This window comes from Scophthalmus maximus, chromosome 22, assembly GCF_022379125.1.
Source record: "Scophthalmus maximus strain ysfricsl-2021 chromosome 22, ASM2237912v1, whole genome shotgun sequence".
In the NCBI taxonomy this organism is placed as follows: domain Eukaryota; kingdom Metazoa; phylum Chordata; class Actinopteri; order Pleuronectiformes; family Scophthalmidae; genus Scophthalmus; species Scophthalmus maximus.
Window position 1 is genome coordinate 3,635,539 of NC_061536.1, and position 11,020 is coordinate 3,646,558.

An 11,020-nucleotide genomic window follows, 5' to 3' on the forward strand; every position below is an offset into this window, starting at 1 on the left:
AGCAGACCTGGCAGCCCATGTGGAGAGGGCGCGTCTGTGGGTGGGCTTTACGAGGAAAAGCAACCAATCAGAGGAAAGCTTCCTGCAACAACTTGTATGATGAAACGTCACTGCCACGTAGAGGACCAGCTGCACTTTTCGTCCCGTCACCTTTGCTAACAAACTTTTTGGTCCGTCTGCTGTTTTCTCGTGGACGCTGTGTGAGTGTGTTTGAGAGTGTGTGTGTGTGTGTGTGTGGCGGCATGCTGCTGACCGTGCTGAGCTGGCTCTGCTCCTCCCTGCTGGTGTCGGTCCGCGGGGGGAAGCTGCCCGAAGCCGAGGTGCAGATAGAGGTGATGCACCGACCGTTCCTCTGTCACCGGAAATCAAAGTACGGCGACATTCTGCTGGTGCATCACGACGGATACCTCGAGAACGGGACCGCGTTTCACTCCAGGTATGTTGACAATGGGAAAAAATAAAAAAAAATTGGTCACAAAATCAATTAGTGCTCCTTTTCATATCAATGGAATCTCCATGGTTACGCCTCTACCTATGGTCACGTCACGTGAAACAACGCAAAGGATCAATTTCAATCCAAATTACAAGAAGACCTAGTTCTATTGCATCTATATCTATCTAACCCTATAGATAACTTTTGATTTAATGTGCTGTTGTCTTGACATATTTATCTCTGAAACTTCCTCTACCACTCTTGTAGCCTACATTTAAAGAATTAAAAATATGACGATTGGAAAATCTCAAAAGCCACAGCTACTTTATTTTGAAAACAGCATCCCCTTCTTTTTGGATAATCCACATGGCTTGATGGAAAGAATCTTGTAAAAAGTCTTTAACAGCTTTGAATTATGCTGAGTACTGATCACATGTTGAACCTTTAACTGACCCTTGGAATACTAAGATTAGCAGCAACGTTGTGAGAAAATTCTCAGTAAGAATTCTTGACCATTTCATCTCCCTTACTGTCACAATGCTGCTTCTCATCTCCACCAGTGATTAATACATTTGAAAGCGCCCCAGCATCCCGTTTTTAGTGCTATGCACCCAAATGTTATTTAGGGTGAATCTTTAAACCAGTACATTTAATTTAAAGACATAAAGCTTACTTCCAATATTATAATTACATATTATTTGCATTGCAGTGTATGTTCTAACACAGCCAGTAGCTAAAAGGCTTCAGGCTACAAACCCCACTGTTACTATATCTAAAGGTTCTATTCAAGTCAAGTTTCAAGTTTATTTATTGTCATTCTTCTCATGAGACATGAAAGAACGAAATATAGTACTCAGGTCTCGTTAATAATAAGAATAATATAGCGATATATGTAGTGAGTAATAATAAACATGATATAAATACATAAAAAGACCATTTCAATAAAATAGAATTTTTTAAAAAAGCATGCAGAGGAAGCTTATTGGCAGTCTGACTTTTTCTCTGCCTCTGTGTCTATCCCCAAGTCGAAACGAGGGTGACAAGCAGCCGGTGTGGTTCACACTGGGCATCAGAGAGGTGATCAAAGGCTGGGACAAAGGCCTGCAGGACATGTGCGCCGGAGAGAAGCGGAAACTGGTCGTGCCTCCAGCCCTGGCCTATGGGAAGGAAGGGAAAGGTACTGTAGCTCTGTCCGTACGCATGCAAGCTTCCCTGCATGCTCTTTGAACAGGTACATTGCACTGTCTCTTACAATATGTAATGTAAATATGTTATGCATGTTTTTTTTATGTAAAACAAGTCTTGTTGGCTTTCTAGGGCTGCCACACTGAATGAAGGTTTCATGCAGTAATATTAGTCCACTTCTTTTCAACATGGAGCATGTGATCTGTACTATGCCTTGTCCTGGTAAGCACCACCACTCTAACCAATAACATCTGATCTCTTCTGCACCCATGTAACCTCGGCAACGACACAACACTAACAACTCTCATTAATAATCACCTTTTTTTTTTTGGAACTTAAAACTCCCCAGTGTGTTTTGGAACTCTGTACTGAAGCATGCTTTTTTTTGTTTTTTTCATTGTACCGTATCCTTTCTTGGTAGTAGTTGAACTCACGCACTGTGGTCCTGCCCTCTAACAGGTAAGATCCCACCTGAAAGCACGTTGACCTTTGTCATTGAGGTCCTCGAGATCAGAAATGGACCACGGTCGCATGAGTCCTTCCAGGAGATGGACCTCAACGATGACTGGAAACTCTCCAGACATGAGGTACAAGACGAGAATTGCATTTTTCTGTGTTCAGCAAACAGTCTGACTCAAAGTAGAGGAATTTGTGATTGTCTTCAATAAGCGACTAGTTCCCTACCCTAAGCAAGCAATGCCTATTCACAACCTTAGCAGCAGCAGCAGCAGCATTTGGATGTATTTTTGTCATCTGACGAATTGATCACCTCATGATCCCTCAGATTTATCCACAGCTACAAACAAATCAAATCAAATTCATTAAATCAAATCCATCTAATCAATTTACTGTACCGATGGCCCTCCAATGAAATGGATGTTTTGAAGAGCCCTAGCGGCAGGGCAGTATCAAACAGGGCTTTAGTATTTCTCTAGTTGGATATATGACATATTAGATTCATTAGTAATAATGACATGTCATTAAGGACACAAGTTCTCTGAGATGCAGTCTGTGTACGTACTTGTTTCATATTCTCATCATATTTCATTCTGGTTTTTTTTGTTGTTTTCTGTCCTCAAACTTCGCTCAGTCTCACCAATTGTCCTGCTCTTGTTTGATCTGCCAGGTGAAAGAATACCTGAGGAAGGAGTTTCAGCGTCATGGCTACGCGCCCAACGACACTCTGCATGAGAACATGGTGGACGATATCTTCGCAAAAGAGGACGAGAACAAAGACGGCATTATATCCTCCAGAGAGTTCACTTACAAACACGATGAACTGTGAAGCTGCTCCCAGTCCCACGACTCTCTCAGTCATGGTCCCTGGTGGATGTACTTTGGTGCAGTGTGTATAGCAAAGATTTTCTCAGGTTACCTTAAGTGATTAATTCGAGCTTTGTGTTTGTATGGTGTGCGAGTTACTTTGCTTCTTTAAGTGATTTTTCACCTTAGAAAATCTTTGCTTTTTGGTCTGTTTACTTCCTTGATTGGAAAACCACCAATTCTGCACATTCTGGGACCACTTTCAGTTTGACTTTTCTAACTTAAAACCCTCCAAAACTTCCTACACTAAAAGATAATTGGGTAATATTCCACTCCATCTTGCTTATAACTTTTATACATTTCATATTTCCAGCTTTTTCTGTGTCACTGAATATCTGAAGGAAAAGAAAATAGGTGACTCCTTGTCGTGACATTGCATCCTATGGGCAGGTAATGAAAGAAGATGTCATACTAAATTCATCTGTTGAAATATTCCTGTGAAAGGTACATTGCAGTGTCAGTGGTGAAATTAAAAATCGTTCATGTGCAGTTTTATTCCAATTCTGAAACTCACATACATAAAAATATCCTCAAAATGGATATTAAAATCAGCATTTTTATATTTGTGGTGGGGAAAAATTATTATCACTATATATCCAGAGATCAATCAGGTAAAGGGACAAAGGGGAATAACTGTACCTGCTATTTTCACAGTGTGCTGGAGGCTGTTCTGAAATTGTGCTCACGTGAATCTCTAACCATGTCGAGACTAAACTTAATGAGCAATTTACTGCTGTGGTTTGGGTAGATTTCTGTAGCGGTTTCTACCTTTAAATAAATGTGATCTAATAAAGTGACTGTCTCCGTTTGAAACAAAATGCTGTGTTGCATTTAATAACCACATCTTGTTATATTTTACACGTGGAACCAGCAGGTGGCACTGTTGTCACAGGTGTTGGCATTGCCTACTGCAGAGGGAGACTGGAAACAGAACCCTTCACTCATTATCCATTTATGAAACATCACCTCATTGTCACTTGAGACAGATGCATCCCTGTACGATTTGTGGTGTCAGTAATTTTCACATCACCTTTAATCTTTAATTTTTAAAGATTATTTCTGTACATAGAAAAATAATCACATAAACAAAGGACAGTACCACATAAATACAATTATTTATGGACACCCAAGGTTAGCACACTTTGCTGTACAGATGAATTGGGAAGTGTTCACCTGCGATCTCATTTTCACATTGAGTTTTAATTTGAGGCTGACCTATTAGTTGTATATATTTCCCAAAATGAAGGAACACAGAAACAACTGTACATAGCAAAGTCATGCCCCAGCAACAATTTAAAACTATGTTGTCAGAGCTTGTTGTAATATATTTATGGTGGTGCACATCTGGTGGACCCGTGGAAGAAGAGCTTTTTTCTAACGGGGACCCAGATAGACATCCAGTGTACAGATGTTGCAGGGCCACAGTTTGTATATTTACAGTCTTAAGACAGTTTGATAATGTTCATTTCAGACTTCAAAAGTGCCACTATGTACATCATGACAAAAGGTGGCTGTCTTGAGATATACTGCATCACAAGAGATCAAATCAAAATATTCTGTACTGCATGTAGCTACTGAAATGCCTGAGCTATAACAAACTGGGTCAACAGTCATGTTAAATATAGCTACTGGAAGATACTGTCCTTGGAGAGTAGTGTGTGTGTGTAGTCTGTATATAGTTTATTAGTATGAGTAGGGAGAGCCCTCCTCTTCACACACATTCAAAACATTCCACACTGGAAAAGGTCAAAGGTCACATAGTGAGGGGGAGCCTGTGTGACACTCAACATACACACAGACACTAATGCACTAAACACAAAAAAACAAAACACACACACACGGGGCTTGTATCCAAGTAAGTCCATGGCAATTGTGTTATTGTCATGAGGAAGAGGAACACAATAGTCTTTTTGCTGTGTGTGTGGGGAGGGGGTGAAGATCAGGCCTCGACTCATCTGAGGTGTGTCCTGATCCCAGGCGGTTTGGGGTTCACTGTAAGAGATGGGGAAAGAAGAAGAGAAAGACAACGGATGAGGCTGTATAGTGATGGTTGAAGCTGAGAAATGACAAGAGCTGGGCCGCTACCTCTGTGTTCCTTGCTGGGGTAGATCCGAGGGAAGGGCTTGAATTCGTCAGGGGGAGGTAAATCTTCTACAGGGTGGAACTGGAACTTGGACTCGAAATCATCTGCCAGAGCAGAGTGAACATACAAGTAGGATAGTTAGTCTACTTACCAACTTCTTGTGGTGGTGCCTTGATTCTCAGAGACATCAAGAAATCGCTATTGAGAAAACTCACCCATGCTGTGCAGGTGTCCATTCCTGATACCCGATGGGGGCAGAGGGGGTGGTGGCGGAGGAATGCGGGTGGACAACTCTGTGGAGGGGGAACGTGCCGGGGGAGCTGGAGGAGGAGCAAGCCGCCCCGCACCTGCCACAAGGGGTGATGAGAGCAGTCTGACATCTGCAACTGATCTGACAGTGAGTTAAACCAAATCTGATGTGCTTGTTTCAAGCAACAGCACATTCCCACCGTTTTGTTTTTTTTGAGAGAGAAAGCATTGGTTTTTACACGCTGCTATAAAACTACAGTTACACAACTCATACTCTGTATGCCTGCAACAGCTGATACAGTTTAAAACCTTTTATTGCTGGACAGAGGAAAAACAGCAACAAGAACTACTGTTGTAATTTCTGCTGGTGTTAGTGTATTTCCAGTGAACATTTGTAGAATCATGTCTTTGTGTGTTTGTGTATTTTATCTTACATGATAATATAGTTACACTCAGAACACAGAACACACGCATTTCTTGTATGTGCTGCTTTAATATTTCATATTGTCATTGTCCCTAGAATTAATTACATAAGATAAAATGCACTGCACATCTTCTAATGAACAACAAGTTGTCACAAATTTGCAAATTTGCTGACGTTGCAAAAGGCCAAAGCTTGATTTATACATCAACAACAGTTTGGTTGAACATTCCCAAACCTTTTATGCTTTTGACCCCTCGAAACACCCCAGTCACATATTTACTTTAATTATGATGTATCTACCAGCTGTCTAACTTGTAAATAAAAAATCTACCAAAAGGTGTTCGTTCTTTCTGCCATAATGCAAGAGAGTCGTAGTGTCCACCTACCTGCACTTCTGGGCACAGCAGGTGGCCGTCGGGTGGGAGCGTTGCAGGGGTATGACGGCGGCAGAGAGCGCATGGCTGGGGAGGGCACTGGGGCCATCTTTGGCGGTGGTGGAGGGAGGGTTGTTGGGCAGGCGGGGGTGAAAGAAGCCGGGAGAGGCGGAGGAGGAGGTGGGGGAGGAGGTCCAAGGGGGTTGTCCCGCATGATGGGGAGCCTTGAGGGTTCGGAGTGGACTGGAGAGGGGGGACGTGGGGAGAAGAACCCTGAGGAGCGGTCCCCTGGGACAGCGGCAGGATGATGGAAAGGTGGAGGAGGTGGAGGTGGAGGTGGAGTAGAGGGCTGAGAGATGGAAGTGTGGTGGGAGTGCTGGATGGGAAGCCAGGTGGGCTTGGTGACCTGGGATGGAGGTGGAGGTGGGGGGCAGGAGGGGAGCGGCGGAGGCCTGTTGGCTGGACGGTCCTGGGAGGCTTGAGGAGGTGGAGGCGGCGGAGGAGCAGAGGGAGGGACGGGGGGAGCCACAGGGGCAGAGGAGGCGGGGAACGGAGGTGGATGCTTGCCGCTGTGAGAGGGGGACGGAGGAGCAGAGGACGAAGGGGTGAGCACGCGGTGGACGGCGGCCCGGAGCTCCGCCGTCCTGTGAGGCTCGGGGTCCGCTGACGCGGGCGCGTTCCACATCGGCTTCAGGGACGCCGATGAGCTCGATCGAGACACTTGAACGGAACACGAGAGGAGTCAGTGAGGTAGGTGAAATAACCAGAGAAGGTAACTGAAAATACACGGATCAAGTAAGAGGAAGACATTTTGCACCAACCCGCGGTCTTGCCTGCTACGTCTCTTTGTCCTATAGGCCTGAGAGTTGGAAACCCTCCAGCAAATAGTCCACCCAAAGAGGGTCCCGTCGGTGTCGACCCTCCTGACGAACCCTGAGAAGCACCAACACCGCTGGGTGCATCTTCAGTGCTGGATGTGGTCTCTAGGGAAAGAAAAAAAAAAAGATGTAAAGTATTTCTAATATTGTATATGTGTTTGTATTTCTGGAAATTAACCAATATTAAGAAAAAGATCATAGCAGTCCGTCAGGCAGGAACATGAACAACGTTTTGCACCGCCCAGTCAATCTCCCTGAGGGCCATCTGTACCCCATGTCACAAAACAGAGCGCTCCGTTTCCACTGGCCTTTCTCCATACGTGTAACTGACACTGTAAGCGACATTTCACTGACCAACCATCCGAACTTTCAAACGTCTAGGTTCAGCCACTAACTGAACGGACGTATCCCTATAGAGGTTTTCTATAATACACCGGCCACTTATCCTGTAGCTGTCTAGTGTATGATGTGATGAGCATTTCTGACAGTAGCAATGTTCGGTTTAAATCTTTAATCCCCATCGTTTGAACTTCAAATGAAATTTTAAGTTTGTGGTACACTCGACAGAAATTCTTCTTGTACATTGAACACAATTTTTTTTTTATGAACAGCTAGGACATCACATATTACACAACTTCCCTGCCTTTCTTTGTTAATGGGTATAATGGGGATATAATGTATGTGCCCCTGTGTGCAGTAGCTTCCTGCTATGTGTTTGCATCCTTATCTGTGTGTGCGTGCGTGCGTGCGTGCGTGCGCACATCTGCTTTCACTCCAACACACCACAGTACTGCTTCTCAACGCACAAACACTATAAAACCCCACTTCCACAGTGAGAATGGATGAGTCAGTGATACCAGAAGCATGTGAGGGCCATTAAGTGTCTGAGCAACGACTGAGAGTGTCTGCACATGCACAGAGAGAAGGGCCGTTCCTCTTACTGTCGACGACAGGGGCACTGCGGTCGTTGACCTGTGCGACTTTCCTGAGCCTGGTTCCTTTGTGGATGTCGGCCAACAGGGCATTCCTTCCACCTCCTCCTCCTCCAGACTGGAGCTTAGGAGGCTCAGGCGGACACTGTCAAGTAGAAAGGGGAAAAAAAAGCACTTTCATATAACTTTGACCTACGATATCTCACCAGCCCACCAGAGCTGTGTGGGGGCTCCATCACTAGCCCACACCCTAAATATCAGTTGGTCAACAGATGGTCGCTCAGACAGTTATCAATATTCAAACAAATACGCCAAACATTTGATGGTTTCAACTTCTTAAACATGTGGATTTGCTACCTTCCTCTACTTTCTACGACTGTAACTTGATTTAAAAGTGTCGGTGTGTGTTTTTTAAGATTGTACACTTTGTTTGTATCTTTTCACCTTTTGTGACGGAAAAAAAAAGTGTGCAGGGTAAACATGAAGGATAAGACAAGGATAAGAGAAGAAGAGGGAGGCATTGAAAGTGAGGAAAGAAGAAGAGAAACAGGAGAAGAGATGATAGACTTAGATAAATGTCTCTCTCACATGCATATTCATTGTGACCTGAGATAAGAAGCTGATACAACTGTGTGTACCGTCAGTGTGGCCCTGTTTGCAGGCAGCAGGAGATCATTTAACATGAGCACGCCGTGAGGCTGCTCTGGAAACATAACACTCCTCTGCTACTGAGAGTCTGCTGTCTGCTGTGCGCGCTTGTGTGTGTGTGTGTGTGTGTGTGTGTGTGTCAATCAATAATGCAGATGGCCTCCAGGTATGTCACTGATGGTCAGTGAGAAGGACACAAGTGTGTGTCTACAACTGTACAAGAGAGAGAGACAGAAGAGAGGGACACAGCGTTACCTGTGGCAGGGCAGCGCTGGGCGGTGGTGGGGGTGGAGGTGCCGCCGGGGGAGGCGGAGGGGGAGGAGGGGGGGCTGGCATGCCGGGGCTTCAGATATACCTGCACAGGGACAATGCACATCCCATAACTGGACACAAACACACCACTGTCCTGTTCATGCGCTGGAGCCACTGGACGGTATTTTTCCTCCGTGTCACAAGCTGCTACTGTGCTAAGGGGCACACTCAGTGACCTCCCAGCCTCGTTCCTCAACAGGAAGAGCTTTCTGCACTACACAGCTCAAAACAGGAAACAGAAAGCGCTCCATCCTTCCTTCCCAAAGAAATTTGACACGCCCCCCCCCCCCCCGCCCATGTCCTCCTCTTCTTCCCACAATGCTCTGTGGTGGGACTTTGCAGGAACAATAGTGAGTGTTGTGTGAAAAGTAATAGACCCTCGAGTCGCTCGCCGACAAAAGGGCCTTCACTGCAGTAACTGAATGGAAAACACATTGAGAAAACGCCACAGGAATATGCTACAGCACACAAACACGTCTGTTTTTCCATCTTATGCCAAACACTTAAGAGTACGCGATGCCTTCAAGGGCGACTGGTGAGGTCATCAGAGTGATAAGCGCCATGGTGCAATACTCCCGCTCTCCAGGATTATGTCAACACGCTTCACTCTCCACACTGTTGGCAACTTGGCTGGTAAATGATCCTCGCTTGACAGTCACCGAGACCACCACCCACCCGCTTGACATCATAAATTCTAAACGAGTTGTCCGCCACGGCTGAAAGGCTGAAAACAGTCTGTCCGTTGGTGGACATTCAATTCTCTGGGGATTGTCCGCATGATCCTCCTTCCAAATGGTCCGATTGAGACAGATCAGAACCTGCTCTCTCTACATATCTGCCCCTCTTCTGCATCAACTTGTGTAAATAAGTCCATGTCTTACAGTTTGTGTCCTCTCTGTGGAACTGGCACACTGGTCCTCTCTGCTGCTATTTCTGTCTCCATATTATCTGTGTCAAGCAGCCTCTGTGGCTTGGCCACTGCAGAACTTAAAGGGGGGGGCAGCTGGACACTGGTGAGCTGAGCTCCTGCAGAACAGGTGGGACTCGCACGTCTTGTCCATCCTGAAGCAGAACGTGACGCAGACGGGCAGCTGCAACTGGCAGCTGTTGCAACCCAAACTGGGGATTTTTCACACCATTCGTGTCAAAGACGTGCAAGGAGGGTTGTTCACATGACACCATGGGATCACTACAATACAAATCAGTGGAGGAAACGAAATGACACCTTACCCAGCCGCACATCCTGGAGTTATTAATTGGCCCCAAACGTTATTTAAAATAGTCTAGGGAAAATAATAAACATATTCTATTCATTTTTATAATGTATAAAACTTGGAATGTATAGTAGCAATATTTGATGCCCATGTCTTTATTTCTCCTTCTCTGTCAAATGTACAAGCTCAGATAGCAGCAAAGTGAAGGGGGGGGGGGGCAGAAAAATGTTTGAAGGACAAAGAAGTTGATTTTGCATCTTTCATTTCCATCTCTCCTCCCTGTGTGTGTTTGCACATACAGCAGTGAGGTCTGTAAGAGCCAACAAAACAAAAAAGTTTGTATTAGACGTTTGATTTTCTTTGCTCAACTTGCACAAGAATGATGATTAAAGTGAATCTACTGATGAACGTCTTTACGTAAATCCACCCACATTTACATACATTTAAAGGTAAAACTACAGGAATAAAGTATCGAAGCATGATGCTGTATACTGTGACCAGGCGCAGGAGGGCAACACAGTTCAATCTGCTGTAATGAGTTCTGTCTGTTGTGGGTTTTTTGTTTCACATTTCACGACGCGATTGTGCGATTTACAGGCGGTGTGAGGACCTGTCCTCCACAAATCTGCTTGTCAATGAGTCCATAGCAACGGATGCGTGTGCCCTACCTTCAGAAGCGACCAGTAATCCACCTGTTTGCACGGAAAGCTGCAGTGAGACACTGCCTTCGCGTACAGTGCGCTCCCCACCGCGGCCCAATGAGAAAGTTTCCAAAATAAGGGACACCACTTCCCACAAGGAGCTCCTTTTACAAATTCACCACAGAAAAAAATAATAATTCAAAAAGGTTTTTTTTTGTTTTTTTTTGGACACTGAGAAGACAACGTCCAACGTGCACTGGTTCTGTACATTGGCCTCTATGTGGCTCGGGCTGTTTACGGTTTATTCCCCTGTGGTCGGGCTGC

At 45.1% G+C, this 11,020-nt stretch overlaps 2 protein-coding genes across 7 annotated transcripts; one reads left to right on the top strand and one right to left on the bottom strand.

The window, feature by feature from the left end:
- Positions 1-76: 76 nt before the first annotated feature.
- On the top strand, positions 77-3,738 carry LOC118292007 (peptidyl-prolyl cis-trans isomerase FKBP14). The gene is made up of 4 exons (XM_035620624.2): positions 77-436; positions 1,459-1,610; positions 2,078-2,205; positions 2,745-3,738. Exons 1-4 carry the CDS (start codon positions 243-245, stop codon positions 2,901-2,903), a joined length of 633 nt encoding a protein of 210 aa, XP_035476517.1. The 5' UTR covers positions 77-242; the 3' UTR covers positions 2,904-3,738.
- Positions 3,739-3,956: 218 nt separating this feature from the next.
- LOC118292005 (WAS/WASL-interacting protein family member 3) lies at positions 3,957-11,020 on the bottom strand. 6 transcript variants are annotated; one of them, XR_004786803.2, is made up of 8 exons: positions 10,724-11,019; positions 8,785-8,884; positions 7,891-8,026; positions 6,893-7,054; positions 6,084-6,791; positions 5,240-5,415; positions 5,027-5,128; positions 3,957-4,933 (listed from the first exon to the last, which is right to left on the bottom strand). XR_004786803.2 is itself a non-coding variant. In XM_035620620.2 (8 exons), the coding sequence occupies exons 2-8, from the start codon at positions 8,863-8,865 to the stop codon at positions 4,893-4,895; spliced, it is 1,401 nt and encodes a 466-aa protein (XP_035476513.2). In that variant the 5' UTR covers positions 8,866-8,884; positions 10,724-11,019; the 3' UTR covers positions 3,957-4,892. The 6 variants fall into 6 exon arrangements, 5 of the variants coding, with proteins under 5 accessions (XP_035476513.2, XP_035476514.2, XP_035476511.2 ...); XM_035620620.2 differs by having other exon boundaries at positions 5,240-5,410; XM_035620621.2 differs by having other exon boundaries at positions 5,240-5,371; positions 10,724-11,016.